Source organism: Daphnia pulex, chromosome 2, assembly GCF_021134715.1.
Source record: "Daphnia pulex isolate KAP4 chromosome 2, ASM2113471v1".
In the NCBI taxonomy this organism is placed as follows: domain Eukaryota; kingdom Metazoa; phylum Arthropoda; class Branchiopoda; order Diplostraca; family Daphniidae; genus Daphnia; species Daphnia pulex.
Window position 1 is genome coordinate 8,580,151 of NC_060018.1, and position 20,002 is coordinate 8,600,152.

The following is a 20,002-nucleotide window of genomic DNA, read 5'->3' on the forward strand; positions in this document are numbered from 1 at the left end:
GCATCACGTTGCTGACTTTGACCTTGTTCGTATTTCCGGTCCTATTATTGGCTTATGGCGTTAGAAAAAGACACACAAAGTTGCCCTCTAAATGAATATACAAATAATCGGCTCATTTTTGGGTACTAATTAGAGCCAGGAAATAAAAGTCAGCCAACGCGTATCTTTTTTGGTCTGGAATATAAACGCTGTTAAAAAAAAATCCAGATTCTTTAAAGCGCTTCAAAAAGTCAAGCAAAGAAGGACAAGAAAGAAAACAATTTCAGATGTTTTCCCCCATATAAACAGAGCGCTTCTTCTGTGAAAATCATTGTCCCTCCACCCCATTTCTGGCAGTTTGTCCCTGGCGACCCATAGACCAAATCCAACAGCAATTGCACGGCAGCCGCAGCGCAACGTCTTCAGCAGCACACACAATCCATCAAGCCATTATTCCCCTGCCCGCACTTGTATCCAGCATCAGCCCTATTACACTGCTGCTCTCGCTGTTCCGCACATACCACAACTTGCCCCTATAGCAAAGACAGCTCTACATTTCCTGCGTCGACTCGACCGCACCTTATATTCGTCCTATACTGTATAGCAGCCTCGACAATGTTATAGCGGCGCTGCAACCGCGGATGAGATGGTCTGGCGCGGCGCGCGGCCTATAGCTTTCTCCCCTTTGCCCGCCTTTGCCCGTTCTGGCATTATTATATACTGGCACCAGCAACAATGACTCCCTCGACATGACGACCTCTACATAGGCGATGTATTGATCTAACTTGGAGGAATAACGAGGCCCCGCTCCATGCACTGCCGGGGAAATGCAGCTTGCATGTGTAGGTGTGTACTCTTGCGAACGGATTTCTTTTGTTTGGTTGGGTTTCTTCCTGCACCAGCGTCGCCTCGGCCCGTCACCGCGGACGTTCACACACACACAAAGAAATAAGGGCGAATGATAGTCATCCAAGAAATGCCTCTTCTTTTCTCCGTATACTACTTTTCCCCTTTTTTCTCTTTTTTTACTTCGCCCGTCTCTCGGCTTTTTTTTCCCCTTTTTATTTCTTTCTCTTTTTCGATTCCTTGTCGCCTGGTTGCATTCGCCGCTCTGCTCGCTCCCGCCCACGAATCTCGGTCGTATAGAGGAAGGCAGGAAGGAGCGAAGGAGCGAAGGAGCGAAGGAGCGAAGGAGAGTCGCGGGCGCGGGGCACAGGAAAACAACATCAAGAAGAAAGAGTCTAGAGAAACTGCGGTGATAAGGGCGAGAGTCACGTTGCCTCCAAGGTTGTCTCTGATTTCCTGTTCTTGTGTCTTACTGCAGCGACGACTATTACAAATTATACGGAAGCACAAAGAAGGCGGGCGTGTATGGATGTGGCATTCCCCAGTCACAACAAGCAACTGAAACATATCGCCCGGACGAGCGAGTCATTTCATCCCCATCCTTCACTATTTCTACCAAAAGATGACGTCCATCCAAAATCATACGTAGCTATATTATGCGAGCGAAAATATGGCGCATGATTGAGATTCCATTAGGTTTATTCATACTTTTATTCCAATTCAATTTCAAATATTTAATCTTCGCAGTTGATTTCAATGCGAATATTCCTGAAACGCGCCAGTCGTCAACACAAACAGACGCGCATATTTTTCATACATGTTAATTAATTACACTTCTAATATATTATTGCTAGGAAAATATACGTCAAACGTTTGCAGTACGGCAAAGTCAACTCAGCGGGATAATCACGCCGCCGTTTCTTGCGTGCTTGCGTTTAGATTTGTTTGCCAGTTGCCCTACTACCTTGATGACCAAGGACGAAAACAACCGCTCCGCGTGTATGCACAATTTAGTGTGGGCTTTATTTATTATGCAACGTGCGTGTTATTTGAGTTGCGCAACTAAATATAATCAAAACTAGTTCTTCATCGTACTCAGCGTTAACCAATTGATTTTCGTGGCAACGAGTATTTCACATTTTTACCGCGAAATCAACAACAGCACAACAACATTTGATCACGATTTACAACAGCTTTGATTACATTAGTAATATTACCAAATGAATAATATTGAATTGCTTCATACGTTATTGTTTCAGTTCAGAATGAGACTTAACCCCCGCCACGTTGCAAGAAGCAGCCAATCTAATGTCCCTTCCTCGATTAGATGAAATTGACCTGATTCCTGCATGACTTTTCTTTCAAAGGAGAATAAGGGAATGATTGGCAAATTGCCACAGCACCGTGACCAGACCGTGACAATAATCGGGTTTATCGGCTAACTTCGTTATGAATACAGACACTTAATGCTCTTTACGAATGTGTAGGCATTTGATCTCCTACGTATATATACAACCGAAACTATTAACTATATCAATAAAGAGTCAGTGCAGCCTGCTGCTTATTATTGGTCGCGTGATAGGGTGATAGAACTGAGAGTTCATATATTCATGTTTAGACGGAAACTATACGTAGGATATGGGACGACTGTTCTGGCGTCACATGATCTACGCATGCGTAAACTCCTTTTTTCCTTTTTGTTGGTGTTTTTGTGACATCTTGAATGGGGAATGCCGCGGTTATTTCTCAGCTGCAGTGACTAGTCCTCAAATATGAGCTAATGCGATACAGCGATACATGCGAATCTGGCGGAATCTTAAGGGACTTGGACGAAAAAAAAAAGACGGATCGATTGTGTTCTTAACAGCATTAATGATGGTATCTTGCATACAAATATAACACTTTTACACTAAAAGAAAACAATTTACTACTGCTATTTCTTCTATTGTAAAGTTCCCCTACGAATCTGCAAGTGATCATAGGTTCAGCCTAGGTGAATAACATCACCATAGTTACGATGGAAGCTGTTTGTTTTTTCCTTTGTTTACTATGGTTAGTTCTACTTGCACAATCATCGAGAATGAAAACTGTGTTTAATTACTGTTAACAATTTTGACAAAACAAGGACTCGGAAGAGCATAAAGAATAAAGGTTGTTACCTTTGAGGCGGTGAGAAGCATAAGCGTTGAACGTTCTAGAATAGTACGAGCAGCACTCATTTGGGCTCGCCGTCTCTCATCTTTCAAATCGTTCTGGCGATCTCCCGTCACGTGAGCAAAATCAACCATCTCGCTTCCGAACTGACTGAAGGCTTTCACAAATTCTGTGAAATTGTTTACTCCCTCTAGGCGAGTTAGCGTATTCGACACCTGCAAGAGAAATCACACCCAAAAAGTACAACAGTAAGGTACAGTACAACCAGAAAAAATACCAATCAAATACTGTATACTAAAAAATTCAGAAGTTGCGCGCTGTTATAATAAGATCGCTTTTAGCAACAAAACAAATGGTTTTTAAATCTAACTTACTTTATCTTTGGCTTGAAGAAGCTGTTTGACTACAATGGTATCAGCTAAAAGAAGGACTTGGGTAACAGCGGCTAGCAGACATCGAGCTGCTCGGACCATTGAACCTTTGTCGGTCATTCCGCTGCTACCAAGAATTGAACCGCTTCCACCTCCGCCACTCCCGGCCGATGGACTCATTTCGCCGTCTGTTCCGCAGGTTTGTGTTTCGTCATATTGCATTTCGCATAACTTTTCAATGGCAGCACCTATCAATGCAATAGTTTAATCGAAATGTTTTTATCATTCGTGTTTTACACCAAAATAAAATCTTTTAACGAAAATAGACTACCAAATTTGAAATACACGTTGTATTGAATCATTAGAATTGAGAGAAATGCGTTTAACGGCTTATAGTTATTGTTACTAAAATGAAATATTTGATGATGACGAATAATGAATCGAAAATTGGAGCGCTAAAACTAAAATAAGTTTCCGCCCGTCGATCTTGAATGTTACCCAGACAAATGAATTCCCGTCGCACGTCGTTATCTGGATCTTAGTCCTCAAGTGTGCTTTAATTTCCAGCTCACTGAACTTCTGATACAACAGTTTGATTCTTTCAATGGAACATTTAAAGGCTGCAAAAATTCCGCCCTATCGAGTTGAGGACTTTTAACTTTTCTTGTGAACGCACTTATACTCGGATCATACCGCCCGTTCGCCTCACGTTGATTCGCCATTAGCTTGCATATCTTTGTATTTAAGGACATTATTTCTTAAGGACAAGTATTTCGGTTATAAACATCGATATAAATTTACAGATATTTAATCTTGAAATTTTTCGATCGACATATTTCTTAGAGAGAAAAATACAGGAAATGTCTGTATGGTGGTATTGGATTCAGAATTCATGAGCTATTGAGCTTGCTCTGCTAATATTGCTCTGCTGTCACTGAACAACCAGGCATTTTAGAATAAAAAAAACGTCAGCACAAAAATCGCGTTCTAGGCCTAATAAAATCGGATTTGGATGCATTATAATATACAACTGTTTGTGACGACAAAAAATATTGACTCGGCTTGACTTATTCATATGGCGCCACCAGCGCCTTCCACTTTTGCTATAGTTACGTCAACATCACATATTGCGGTACAGTTATTCATAATGAGAAACATTGTTCCACATGTTCCATTCGTTTTTTTTTCATTCAAAATTTACTACAAGCGCAAGCTATGAACTAAGAAGTAAAAATGCGGTATTTGCCCATTTCTGTTACACACTAGAAACAACAATAATTATTCCTACATTGAATGTTTCTAAAGTATAAACGTACCAGCTTGGCGGGCCTCCCTGCAGGCCTCGTACATATCCAACTTGATTTCACTGTTGTCGTCGGCAATTGTTTCGCCAACCAAGACAAACCGTTCGACGGCTGCTTGAACAGCTCTACCAACTCGGCCGAGGGCTCGTCGTGAACGTTCAGCTTTCAGCGGTCGATCCGGCGCCGAAACCAGGGTCGTGATCTGTCAAGAAACAATCATTTTAGATTTAGATGATGATTAAGGCGTGATGGTATCCTATATTGCTATATGTGTTTTGATGCCAAATCTTTTATCAGCCAATTCCAAGAAACCTCATCACTGACTGACGGAAGTTTACAGCAGGAGATTAAAATTGTAATCTCAAGATACTCAAAATAGCCGTTGCAATCTTTGCCGAAATTCAATCATTTACGATCTTCAGCAGCGTTTAGAAAACGAAAATCTATAGGAGTTAATAAATGCGACGGAATATGGCGAAAAAAAAATCAATAACATTACATTTTCTTTTGTCATTTTCATTGCGCAAATTTACTTCGTTGTGGATTTCAATAATTGCTTTTTATATTTGGTTAAATGATGACGACATTTTTTTTTTTAAATTCAGGTTTGTTATTGTACAACAAAATTTCAAATTTCAAACTCTTCTTTTCATGCGTTTTCGGTTCTTATTATAAATAGCAAAGGACCAGTTTGCGTCAATGCAGATAATTAATATGCGATACGATTGCACTGCGTCTCCTTCTCAAGGTCGCAGCGATGCACGGCGACGCAGTCTTACCATCACTCGCCACCACTACTCTACAAACCCAACCACCCGTCTCACCCTAGAAAAGGTAGAAAAGTAAGTTTTTATTTTTAAGGAACGGTTTGGTCCCATTTTTGAAATAGTAATTAATTAATTATTTCCTAAAAAGGTTCTAAATTTCTTCAAATGAACTTCAAATGAATTTTATCCCTACAGGCCTACACACATCATGATATTGGTTAATTTCTGGGTGCCCCCCTCGTTTTTTCCTTTCAATCCCGAAGAACAAAAAGTGTCGACCAATATTAAAAACAGCCCAAGCAGATGCTGAAAAATGTCGACACGATAAATACGGTTCAATTTATTTTTAAATAGGAAATCAAAATCGATCACTTGAAGCCGAGAGACTTCTGACATCTCCCACACGTCCAGCGTCAGAAAATTTGGTAGCCTTTCTGCAATTCCCCGATTCCCGTCACAGGAACCGATGTGCCCATTGATCTATTCGGGTCACGTTCGCGATAGAGATTCCTTGCCATCTTTAGGCCCTAGCCTATATTATGCAGGGGTTGCACTGCTGCAGCCTACCCTGTGATGCGGGTCACTGACTCGCAGTATGCGTTGCTTATTTCGCCTATAATAAGACACTTTATGGTTCTTTTTCCTCTACAGCTAGCTCGTATATGTCTTAGTGGTTAGTGTGTGGTTTAGTGCCTTGTCGATCGATCGCCGTATCATATATTCTTGCGATTTACAACCGGATCAAACCTGCAAGCCGTTATATTTACGCGTTCGCCTCACGAATTCTGATATTTGCCTAAAATATGTCACCCAGTCATATACAGGCAATACAGGCTCCCATTCTGAAAGCAACGTTCGGTATAAATACAGCTTGTGTTACGTTTATGAATAATTACGCACATCATCTACATTGTATAAAAGTAAAAAGGAACGGGAGGAGCATTGTAACCTGCTTAGACATGAGGAGGTGTGTCCTCAAATGCTGATTAATGGATTTAAATTGAGAATAACAATGCGGGGTTCGATTTTTTCATTCCACAATTTTTTACCACGACCACGGCAACTTTTTTGGGAATTACTAAGCTTTTTTTATTAGTGAAAATATAAATGTCACTGTGTATATAACAAAAAAGAAGCCAAATATGAGACTGCCCAGCGGCCAATCGACGGCAGCTAAGACGGGACTGCACGCAACCGCCACCATTGCCGTAATTTAAATCAAATTTGGTCTTTATATTTTTTCGACATTTTCAAAGGAAAAAACATAGATAGCCTCTTAATAAAACATAGCCTCTTATTCCATTGGTTTACTCGATGAAGGACGACTTCGGTATTGTCTTTGTGACGTGATAAGGGCAATTATTTAATAAAGGAATAGATTGGTCGCGCCCGTGTTTTATTTTATTCTACAAAGACCCGTGAGAGTAGTATTGAAACTTCTAATTCTACTTCTCTTTTCCCTTTTTTTTTTACTTAATGATCTAAACGAGTTCTAGTCATCACGTACGATTCGTCCTCCACACACGTACAATGAAGTTGCAAAGAGACACGTATGTTGCTGTTGCCAAAGCTTCTGTTTCCATATATGGGCACAATGTTTTGGAAACTTCCCGTACGCTTTATTACGCTTTATCAATTACCTGTTGTGTTGTGTGTGACCGGAAATTCTTACCAATTTACGTAAGAAAGAAGAAAACATAATGAGGGTAATTTTAAGGAGTTCTTCTCTTTCAGAAGTGAGAAATTCTTTTGGTAACTATTTGTTATCAACTTTACTTTTACAGTGTTTCTTATTAATCAATGAAAGATCTGTACTTGAACAGTTTTTTGTATGATTGGTCACGGGTCGACTAGCGATCGATAAATATACTATACTAAATGTATTTCTGATAAAATTATGACTCGGAGAGAGCAATGCCAACTGGAACAAAAAACATTGAGCTGTTTCTTAGTATTTTATTCAGTATAATAGCCGTGTGTTTCTATGGCTAACATAGCCTATGCCCTTTCCTTTAATTGATATACTCGTATGCATTGTTTTCTAAGCTGCTGCATGACTGCGTGTGCGTTTTTCCAGTGTGGCCGCCCTGCCATCATGCCTGCAAGGCTCACAGGCCTGTACAGAAGCTACTGTATGTATGTCTGCTGTGTGTCGACTGCCTGTGTCTGCGAATTCTACGCGCGCGTGTGGGTCCATGTTCATGTGTACACGTCAGTGTATATAGAGCTTTTTGAGAAATATAGCCGACATTATAAGTATACTGCGGAGAAGGTGCAGCTGTTCTTTCTGCTGCCGAACCCCGGGACCCTCGCATTTATTTTTGCCAGTCGCGAAGGAAAACCAGGTTCTGTCGATGGCGATCAATAAGACTCCCGTGGTGAAAACGAAGCCCACAGTAGATGGATACATACGTGCAGGCACTATTTAGAAACGTTGCATTTTTTATTCGTCATTATTATTTCCTTGTAGGAAAAACGTGTTTTCATTTGAAAAATGTAGGCCGAACCTTAGAACGTTTGCAAATCTTCACAAACCTTTAGACATTTCGAAATTGTGTCAAGAAAGCACAGACCTTTTTCAGCTCTCTCACCCGCTCTTTGAACTCTTAGATTTGTGTGCTACCAATGTCAATGTTCGAGCTTTTACAGGTTTTCCCTGCTGTTCGATCTTTCTACATTTTCCCGCATTTTTTATGAAAAACTTTAATCCTTCCCCATATATGTGTCGGTTAAAATAAATCGAGCAGCAGGATTCTCTCTATATACAATATGATTTAGTGTGAATATTAACATCTTGCGCATGCATTTTTCTCGTGCTTTATGAACCGGTACTTCTATTTATCCCTTCCTCATAGATTTTATAACAATTTTTTTTTTAATTTAAGTTCAAATTTTTATCTCATTCCACTCATCGCATACAGGACCTTCGTACCCTCGTACCCCCTCGTTCTATTTCAATACATGGACGCCCGACACGCACATGCTTTTGCTAACTAAAATTATTTATTTAATACACGCATACTTTTATATACGGCCTACAGTATATATTATACGGAAGAACTGTTATATGCGTATTATTCTGTTCATATTACACAAAAACTATACAGCTCTATACGCTATTTTTCCTTTTGTTTGGTGTATACGTCAGATTGACTTAATTCGTCATCGGGAAGGGCAAGTTATGTAGAGGACTGCGATTAGCTAATAAATAATTTATTTTATTTTTCTTTGTGACTGCGTTTTGTTTGTATTGAAAGTTTTGGGTATTAAATAAATGAATCAGCAAATAATAATCGTAATACCTAAACCGATAGTACAGCATTATCATTCCATGTGAAATGGGTGGGGGAGTTTTAGGTGGGCTGCACTGGGTGTTGGGAGTACACGCTTAATACCTGCAGAGCTTTACTCCACCCAAAACCATACATATGTAAATTAAGCTTATGATTAGCTCAACCATAAAATCATAAAACGTCTGTATTACAATGTAGAAAATGTTTTAATCTAACAATAATTTTTTTACACCTAGGCACCTAGGCCCTAGGGCTACGTCTCCACTCTCTAGATCGGGTGATATAATTGAAAAAAAAAAAATTACTACACACCTGATGAAGACTTTAAAATTGCAAAAAAATCGATTAGATGTCACCGTCATTGGATAATTTCACATAGAATGACTCTAAAAGTCTACAACATATGGGGAGTGTGAGAGATATTCATCATTTTGTTGTTTGTTCGCCTGTGTGTGGGTGTGTGTAAATGTAATTGGACTATAAAGGAATTAACAGCCATAGGATGAATGCATTGATTGGCCTTATTATTGGGCCAATGGAATGAGTCTAAAATAGCTCTTTATTTCCAGCACGTTGTGCCATTTCGCGTGCGAACTTTAAAGGTGTAATGAATATGCACGAAGCATATAATGTACCCTGACTATACAAGGAATGAAGGGAATAAGGAGATAGCTGCGATGAAGTTGTTGCGTATTGACACTGAGCCAGCAAGGAAGTAAGAGAGTCTCAAAGTTAAGATCATTTCCCCTGCTGCGGGGAAAAAAAGTGAAAAGAAAAAGAGACTACTGAAAAAGACCGTGATTCGGTCATAGATAACAGGCAAAACGTATGACGAAGGTAAACGATGACGCACAAAAAGTATACGTAGCTTAATTTGATGAAAGTAATGACCTGAGAAAGTGGCCGTTTTATGAAGTCGTGGGCTCGTGGCTATGCCAGTGTGCCCATCATGGGATACTTAGTGTAGAGGAGCCGAGCCTAGCAGGACTTGTCAGGAGTAACCCAGAGGCTCCGGCTGAGTTGATACACTCTTCACTGCATGCTCTCCCTCCCGTATACCGCTAGCTAGCTAGCCGTATTTATTAGGTTATTTAGTTTGGACTTTCATTTACTAGTAACCAGCTACAGAGCTACGCTTGTCTAGAGATCGCCCAGTTCAAAATTTCCCCGTTCTAAATATTTTACAAATTAACTAAAGCAATTAAAGCGGATCGATGAGCAGGCTACTTCTCTCGTCGGACGATAACTTAAGTCGTCAAGAAGATGGCTAAATTTTTACAGAATAAGATGGATGACGCCATAAAAGTTCGCGGCCAACACGCAATACAAAAGACACATGTGTCGATTCGACTAGCAAGTTAAATCGTTTGATTAGTGAAATCAAATGGCTGAAATAAAACCAAATTTGGGTATTATATCATTGGAGTTTCCGACGGTCGGCTCAATTAGGTCTGGCCGCAATTACGACATTTATCTGCTTCTTGACAATAGAGCTGATTGATTGTCTGATTGGTGCATAATTTTTTTTTTTTACGTTGTCCTTTTATTCCCAAATGCCAATAGCCTAAATGCAATAAACGGATCCGATAGACGTGCACACTGCACACATAGTCTACGTAGTCTCCGTAGTCTCGGTAGTCTCCTCTGTGTTTATGGCATCTCCACTTGTGTAGATACAAGTGATAGTAGACCATATAATACATATAATATGCCCTACTATGCTGGTTGTTTTTCAGGTTGCAGTGGGTAGGGAATCCGATCGACGAGTTAATCTGACGTTCGGAAGAGGATTTATGCATGCAGAGGCTACCGGAGAATGTCAACGGCGTTGGGGGTCTCACGCTCTCTGTCTCTCTGCTTCCACTCTGTCTCTCTCTCCCTGTGTCTCCGTCTATCCTCTTTCCGGTAGGTTTGCGAAATCAATAGTCCAACTTATTGATTAATAGGGAGGAAAGGAGAAAGAGAACGAGAGAGAGAGAGAGAGAGAGAGAGAGCAAGAGAGAGAGAGAGCGAAAGAGAGATAAAACGACTGGTAGTCGAGCTGAATATGATTGGAGACGAAGTATGAAGGGAGAGAATAAGGATGTAGATGAAAAGCAGAGTATACAGGATGCCAACGGCAAGTACGGAACACATGCACATACTACACACACACCCATGCACTCCAACAGCCAGAGATGCAGAAACGTACACACAGTGGCACATATCACTGCACAGTTGTGGAATATTGACTGCTCCATCAACTGATGTGCGTCTTAAAAACAAGACGGAAAAATATAAGAGTGAAGAACTTGGGAGACAAGAGTATGGTCGATAAAGAAGTGTAGGCTATTATACTTGTGGGGTCAGTATAGCAATGAAACATTGATGGAAGAGGATGGAAGAAAAATTAAATATGAAAGCGGCCGAACGACGAAGAAGAGACATCAGCATGCAGCATCACGGTCACTTTGACTCGAGCCGTCAAACTCTAAAGTCTAAGTGTATACAGCTATATAAGCTATTCGTATAGGACTCTTGGACTGATCAGCTAGAATATTTATATATGTCTAGAGCCTTCTTCAAATGTTGATTGATGCAAGAGGCTGATGTAGCTGCCAGCTGTAGAAGTTCTTATTACTCTCTTTCTTCGAATCAACTGTTGTTTCTCTATATAGTTGTTTTTCTTCGTCGTATTTCTACATTCCCCATCTCCGAATCTCATTCCGTTATTGTCTCTATACCCCCCCCCCCACATCCATTTGCACATATAGTTTGTGGCCTAGTTCACACCAGTCACCAGCATTGAGTATATATAGCGCGGACGCTCAATAGCTGCCAGAATTGGTAACGTTTGATGCAAGAAGAGCTGAAGAAGAAACCGATGATCCCTTTTAGAGGGAAATCTTTGAAACGACAGAATCAAGTTTAAGGACTCACATAAATATATCGCACATCTTCAGCACCAACGTCCGGGCTCTTTTTGATTTTACTAGCCTATGTATAGGATCGATGCATCATAGATGGATAAGCTTTTACAACGGACGGCCTTGTTAAGTCAGCTAGGCTACTTGATTTGCAATCGACCCATTTGGTGATGACGCACTCACCAGGCCTATAGCTAGACCTATTCGAGCGTTGTCTTTAGACCAAGTTGGATGGCAAGAAATGCAAGGCACAACGCACAAGATGCCTAATGTCATACCAACGCGGCGTTACTAATCAACCGCTTCTGTGCTCGCCTCTGCTGTGTACATCCGTTTTCGATTCAAGATTCGCCGCCAAACTTGCAGCTAACTTAGCGGTCGTACAGAACAGAGCTCTCTCGCCTAAATTGACTTTCAATCAGGAAACCCCTAACCGGTTTTTCTTTCGCAGAAGGGCAACGCCGGGGATAGATAGGATCGAGCCGGTCGATTGCATCGGCTGTGTTTACTCGTCTATCGTTGATTACACCGCTGCCAGAATTACAGTACATTTAAGGGCGATAATTAGTTATGGTAGTAGACGTAGATGTCAAAATGAAAAAAAAAGGAGCGACTCTGTATTATATACGGGGGAAAAAATTTTGATGTTAACACTTTCCGATCCTGAATGAATCGAATAAAGTTCCATCTGAGAATGCGTGACAGTAATGGTTTTCCACGACTCCGCCATAGTACTATGTCAAACGCTCCGGGAATCATAATTAAGCCTTTAATGACGCAAATAAATCGTCAAACGCCAGTAGGTGAGGCGGTAGCCTATACGCGGAAGGGATTCTTTTCTCTCGACAAGTTCGCCCAGTTCGCCTTGCTGGCAAAGTGAATCACGCCAAATCACGATCTAGTGAATCGATGGGAGTCGATCGCTGGTCGGCTGACTGGAATAAAAGTATCGACTCGAGCACGGAGCAAGGAGTAAAAGAGAATTGACTCACCGCTCTGCTGTGCTCTGCTGATGACATGGTGGTAGAGCAACACTTTGTCGTCGGGGGTTCAATCAGTAACTCGCTCACGTCGGCGCGTGATGTTGCTCCTCTACAAACACTGGAGCCTGCTGACCCGCTTTTCTCTTTTGCCTTTGTGCCGTTTGACTTTTTTCGTCCGACGTTTGTTTCGTTTGTTTCGTTATTTCTTTCTTTAGTCCGGTCTTCCTTTCTTTGGAGCCGTCGTTGCGCAAAGGAAGCTTGATTAGAGACGGAAGGCGAATGATGGCGGAGCGAGATGGAAAACAGGCCGGACAAGAAACCCACTGCGGGTTTGCAACGGAAGCAAATGGCATGCACGTGTAGCACAGAACAGACGAGAGAGGCGGCAATCGCAGGCGATACGTCGCGAGCGTGCTAATATACTTAATATACAATCCAGCGGAATGGGAGGGACAGTCTCTAGGGTTTGGATGGCCGTTGGACCCGAATATAGCGTACGTGAGCGTACGTGAAACAAGACCGGGCTGGTGAACGGCTGCCACTAACAGGGATATACAGCAGGGAACACGAGTTTGTAGAACAACACTCGAAACACCACTGGGAACGCGATTAGCCTAAATCGAAGGCGGCGACTGGAGCACAGCAGCAGTTGATGCGAGAGTAGCAGCTACGATGTTTCCATCAAGCGAAACGGACAAAGAATCCAATTCTTTTGATTCACTTGTTTAGTTTAGTTTTAGTTTTTGTTTTGTTTTTTTGTTTTTTTTGTCTCTATGCTAACGTCAAGGGTCGGTTGCACTGAAAGAGCCAAGGGACCAGCAAGTTCACTCTTTTCTTTCACTGGATTGGTTTCTCGGTTTGTCGGCTTGGGTTTATTTCTCGTTTTGTTGGCGACGACGATATAGCATGTTTACCGACGACCTGAACGATGTTAACAGTTGAGCGTCGGGCTGCCCACAAACTGCAACCTGATTGAACGAAAGTGAAGCCACAACTGGTGGTGTATGTGCGTCGTGAACCGACCTTATTCCTTTTCTCCCACTTTCCACTCTCCACCCTCACTCTGTTCCACTGTTCACCACTAGGAACTAGCTCTAGCAATGCTCCTACACCGCCGTTACCTCCTCCGACTGAAATCCAACTCCTATTCTATCCTTTTCTCCCCTTTTCCTTCACTTCCCCTTCGACCCTTAAAGTCGTTCACGATAAATCGTAAGGAGCGGGAGGAAGGAATGGAGGAGGGGGGGGGGGGGTGAGAGGAGGAGCTTAGAAGCGGGAAAGGGCGGAGCCGAAGCCCTCGTAGAATCTTTTTTTAGCAATGGGTTAGAGCCGCTCAGTTCTGCCTTAGATCAATAAAGCTGACCCGGGTGCTGCGCTCGCGCCCACTCCTTGGATGTGTAGCCTAGCCAGTAGCTCTCGAACATGTCTGCTTACGCTTGGGTTTTCCACTCTACAATTTCTTTTTATCCTGCCTCTCTGATTCTTCCTAGTCGTCTTTGATGTGACTCGTCGGCGTCTCTCTCTCTCTCTCTATTTCCTCTCGCTTTCTTTCTTTCATTCTTTTTATTTTTCCGTTATATGTCATCTGTAAAGACGTGGAAGAGCTTGGACTCGTCCTTGCTGTACATGTTTAGGCACAAGGGATGGTGGATGGTCTAATATGAACCAAAACTTGCCGTCATTCCTCACTCAATGGGTCTACCAAATGCTGGAACCAAATTTATCAAACCGAGAACCTACTGATTCGCATCAAATATAGTAGGGAGTCTTTGAGGTAGCTAAGCATCAATTGTCTTCGTTGGAATCGAATTTCAATTACGATATCGTTATATAGTGTTATTTTTTATCTATACGTATACGGCACTTGAGATTGGTGCTGTATAGTTCCACACAAATAGCAGGACATAACATACCTGAAATGAATGAGATCGAGAAGGGTTCAGAAGAATAGTGTCGATGCAAGAGACAACATATGTATATATATCCATATGCGGCAGTAAAGTAACTGAAGATCCATACATGACTTCAAAAGCTACAAGTTGTTGTCTTGAACACTCATTTGATGTTACTTAATAGGACCGCTGTTGATGAATGGAAAAGTCTCTGGAAAGATCAAATGAAAATAGGTCGGCTGATGCCAGTTGGTTGGTGCGACAATTTAACTGTCGACAATCAAGATTTAATAAATTCATAAATTAATCAGCGTTCATCAATAGAAAAACTTCTCATCGTTCTCAACGCTGTTCTCTATTATCAACACGATTCAACAAGAATTAAGAGGATAGTTTTATCAAGTTTATTCCTATTGTCCAACTATTTTGCACATGACATGACATGATCATTTCGTCGTTTGATACTGTAGCAAGCTTTACTGTATGAACTAGAAAAATATGGCAGTATGAAATATGGGTGTTGAACAAAAATGTTAATAAATCAACAATCTTATATGTACGGTGAGAGTTGTACGAATTGAAGCGAATTTGAATACCAAGTGTCAGGCTAAGAATGATAGATCACTTGAAAATTCGGGTTTGATCCCGTTGAATACAGTTCGGATAAAATTCAAAGAAACATAGAAATTCGCTTGAGGTTGTAAATTAATTTATTTTTTAGATTTATAGATTATTATTTTATTGATTTATTATATATTAATAAAATATGTAGGCCTATCATCAATTCAATTTAAGTTCGAAAGGCTGAAATGAATTTAGCTTAGTAGTTTGACGATTCTCTTCCCTCATCTCATAATGAAAACTTATGATTAATAAATATTTAGAGACTCAGCCCTTGGGTAAGAAAATATTTTTCAAGTCATACACACACACCCGGTCTGAAGACGCTATGTATACATATTTAAATTATTTTTATTTATTTATTTAATTTTCCTTTTTTTTTTTTCGGGGGGGGGGGGCGGTAGGAATAACTTTCCTTGTAGGCCTATTAATAAAAACCAAAGGGAAATCCAGTGATTGAGATATTTAAATTTAAAACTCGAGTTTTAGAAGAAACAAAGGGCGAGTTTATGTAAATAAATCAAAACAAATATTCCTGAGATGTAATGTAACAATCCCTACTGCAAGATCATTAAATTTGCTGTCATTATTTTATTGGATTAAAAACTTGTTTTTAATTTTGAATAAATAAGTTAACATATGAAAGTCCAAATGATCATTTGCGCTATATCAAAGCAAGTTTCATATTTCTCTAACGTGTCGAATTCCTGCCTGCGTATTTCGGTACAAAATTTTGAGGCCGCGTTTAGAGATACTTAATGACAATGACAACTCATAAATATAACGCAAATGTCGGTCTACTCACAAGAGAAGATCTAATTATCTAATAGCCCAATAGTTTGTCCATTTAGCCGCAATGCCGCATAGCCTATAGCCTAATCATCACGGGTCCACCTTTCTATTGGTCGTAGTGTCTGCAGTGTCCACTAGATCGCGGAAAACACTAGGAACAAATGGAATTACACCACAGCCTTTGCCTTCTGGAACGCAACGCCTCTAGCGATCATTTCATGCACTTATGCATCATTACTTCATGCACGAAAATCGTAGATCAGTTGGTCGAGGAATCGATCAGTTGATCAGGTGGCGAAGGAAAATGACAGAAAATTGAATAAAAATTAGAAAACATTCGTTCGAAAATACAACAAACGTTCAAAGACAACCCAAAAGATATTAGAATTCCTGGAATTTGTCTATGGAATTCAATTCCATAGACCTTAGAACACATTTTATCGAGCCCATGACTCAGTATAGAGTGGTTCGAGGTTGCCATCTTGGCACGGTATTAAACCCCTTTTAGTGCAGCCACAACTGGAAAGCATTGGCATTGTCCATAAGAAAAGTGTACCTTAATTTCTTTTTCTTACGTACCTTAGTTTCTTAATCTTAATTTTGTGAAACATTTTCATAAACTATTTATGTTTTTTAAAGCAACAAACGAAAATTACTTTTGAGTATAGAATTACGGGGCTGACGCGACGCGCTGCCCAAGCCGACCAGAAGGGTGGTCAAGTGGGGGTGGGGGGGGCTGCACTCACTCATGGAAGAGGGGTGAGTAGGGGGTTTACCTAGGTCATACCATATTATTTCCCTTATTATTCTTTGTTAACGGGGGATCTAATGGTCAGCAACCCGGGATGTCATTCGAAAGGGCTGATGATCGAATATCGATAAAGTAGAAATAAAATTTCAGGAGAATCTAATTTTTAAAATTTTGATAAGCACTTCTGCATTAAGATCTCTAATACATGCGGCCACATGCTGCAATATCAACGGTTGGGCTATTGGAAATCTTGTTGGAATTCCATGCAATAACGCATGGGTTTGAATGCGGCGATTATCACGCCATACATGACGGTCGTCTGATAAACAAGATGGCATTTTGAATAATTCAAAAAGATATTTTATAAAAATTTCATTATTCAATTTCTACTTCACCGAAACTAGAACCTCAGACATTTCAAATGACAGCCGGTTTGCTAACCATTAGACCAATCGTTTATAATGAAGATGAAGGAATGTCCTTAAAGTGATGTCCTTAAAGTAAAGTGCACCTTTATGCACCTTTTGAAATTGTACTGTACACGATGTTACAAAAGACCAACAAATCCTATTGTCATTTTATTCTTTTATAAAGCAGTAACATACATGCAAATTATTACACTTGATCCATGGATTTTGATGCGACTTTACCTTTTTTTAATAGTTAGAATTCAAAACTTGGTGAAAGTATATCTACAAAATAAAGTTTCGCACAAAATAAAACAATAACTACAGCAAAAAAATGAATTTCGCTTGTTTCGTTTTGTTATTTTCGAAATTTTCGCTGTATTTCGATGCAGACGAAAATTTTGAAACTATCGAAAGTTTCATAACTTTTGGAACTATCGAAAGTTTCATAACTTTTGAAAATATTTATTTTTTTAGCATTCACTGCCTCTTTATTAACAAAATTAAAATTTCCTCTTTTCTTAAATTTCCACTTCTGTAGCGTGTAACCAAAGCAGAAGAAAGAAAGCCAAATTTTCATGGTTTTGTGTTTTAACTTTTATCATATTTCGAAGTTTTACCGCAGCTCCCAATCACAATTGTTCTTCATCGCTCTCTCAAACAATTACCAATTCATGTTACTGTGTCGTATATACTTTTGTTGATCTTATCTTCGTTGATGTGCCAAACGACTACGTTATTGATTGAACAAAACATTCCTCTAGTAAAAGAAAAGTATGTTTCATGTCAAAATGCCAGCGGCCCTACTAACTTATATTAAATTTTTTTTGTGTTAGCTGTAAACAAATCGATATTTGGGAGTTACAATTTCGTAACCAATCGTAATGCTACGATGATCTGAAAAGGTTCTTTCAAGAGTTTTTGGAGCTTCATATTGATGCTCGTAGGCACTACTACACATTTTTATCAAATAACTGATTTGATGAGCTTCAATATGAAAAATTTTGATGCAATTATAGTTTTCAAATTTCTTTCAATAAGGATTATCGAGAGCAAGCCATTATCAACGAATGGAAAGTTTGGATGTACAGTCATGCTTGAAAGTTTCTGGAGCAGGCAAATTGCTCTATATGTTTGTATTTCAAGTTGATGGAAGGTATACTGAGAATCAAACTACTCCCCATTTTTAAATCCCTTTTTCACTTTTTCTTTCTCTCATTCTTTTCCTTTATTCTCCGCTTTCAATTTTCCAACCTTATTTTGTACATCCTTTTAGCGTGCTGATTACGGCTTGCGCAACTAGGCCTACTTGTTAGTTTGTTGTTAGTATTAGTTCCTCACTTCAGTAGTGATTTAAAATGGCAGAGATACAGACTGCTCGTTTGTCCCTTATTGAAAAATGAAGATCGATAGGTTTTTTTAAGCTGGCATGTCCCAAAGACAAATTGCAAGACGATTTAATCGGTGTTTTCAAACTGTGAATCTCTAGATTCAGAGATTTCAAACTGAACAGGTGCAAGGTCTGGCTATGCGTACTCGTTCAGGGAGACCACGCGTGACCACTTTAGACGAAGATATGGCTATAATCACTGCTTGTAAGTTAATTTAATTTAAATTGGGGTTTTATTATTTGGCTCAGTGTGACTATTTTTCTTACAGGTATCGTGAATCCATTCGATACAGCAGAGGAATTAAGAGAGATGGCTAATGTACCTCACATTTCAGTTACCTCTTTAAGAAGTCGATTGAGAGTTGGCGGTATTTATGGTTGACGACCAGCCAAAAAAAGCTGAACGGCTGTGTTTCGCACAAGAGCACATTCACTACACAAACGAAATTTGGAGAAAAGTCATCTGGTCCAACGAAAAAACATTTTCTACCGATGGCTATAATGCTCAATGGGTTCATCGTTTACCAGGAGGTAGACATGAACCCTTTAATCTTTCCCGTAGTAGACACAGTACCCGAAAAACGATTAATGTGTGGGGATGTGCGACAAATCATGGCCCTGGTGTATTACACAGGATCCGCGGTAGATTAAACATGCACAACTACATAGACATTTTAATTAACCAAATGGTTCCATTCGCCAAAGACCCCTTTCCCCTTCCTGATAACGAGGACCCATTACTGCACGAGCATCCTGAACATAGGCAACAATATCGTTTTTTTATGCAAGATGGGTTAGTGTTTCGTTAAATTTTTTTTCTCGATTTTAATGCCTTATTCTTTTATTAAGATGTCCAGCCCACACAGCGATAATCGTCCGGGATTGGATTGCGAAATAAAAGCGAATTTAAAAAATTTGGTGGCCATCATTTAGCCCTGACCTTTACCCAATTTAGGATTTTTGGGGGTTGATGGTAAATCGGATGGGCTTAATTGAAGCTGATACTGAAGAGGAATTATGGGACTGGGTTACCCATTACTGGGAAGAAATGAGAGAAGAGAGGACTTTTGATGATTGGGAGCATTTGATAGACTCAATGCCTGATAGATTGGCTCGTGTACTGGAACTTGAGGGACAAATATTTATGGAAAGTCAAAGGGAGAGTGAAAAAAAGAAGGAACCAACCCCTTTCTTCCCCACTCTATTCTTCCCTTCCTTACCTGTCCTTCCTTTCGTACCCTTTTCTTATGGCAAATGTCAATGCTTTTGGATGTGGTTGCACCAACCTGGAACTAATGAGTATCCAAGATGGCATCCTCGAACCACTCTATTGCTTTGTTTTTAAAATTATGATTTTTCATTCCTTAATGCGCATTCAAATTGTCTACGTTGTGTTGCGTAAGTATACTATGTGTTTTTTTTTTTAAATTTATTTACTCGTCCACCTAGTTGCAAGGCATGAAACCATTTTTAGCAGCGATTTAAAAGCGATCATGCTCGTGATTATTGAACCCAATCCGAGCATTATAGTTGCTTGCGCCATCTC

General features: G+C 40.1%; 1 protein-coding gene across 4 annotated transcripts in view; it reads right to left on the reverse strand.

The window, feature by feature from the left end:
• Nucleotides 1-20,002, reverse strand: part of LOC124210174 (alpha-catulin-like) — a 42,463-nt gene that overhangs the window by 12,717 nt on the left and 9,744 nt on the right. For 2 of the 4 annotated variants that reach the window (XM_046608426.1, XM_046608425.1), the window contains exons 1-4: nucleotides 12,613-16,247; nucleotides 4,667-4,856; nucleotides 3,354-3,598; nucleotides 2,985-3,194 (exon numbers count right to left, since the gene is read on the reverse strand). In XM_046608426.1, coding sequence (XP_046464382.1) covers nucleotides 2,985-3,194; nucleotides 3,354-3,598; nucleotides 4,667-4,856; nucleotides 12,613-12,639 — 672 coding nt within the window. In that variant the 5' untranslated portion in view covers nucleotides 12,640-16,247. Of the gene's footprint in view, nucleotides 1-2,984; nucleotides 3,195-3,353; nucleotides 3,599-4,666; nucleotides 4,857-12,612; nucleotides 16,248-20,002 lie in introns of those variants that run through there. The other 2 variants (XM_046608423.1, XM_046608424.1) reach the window with 1 other exon arrangement.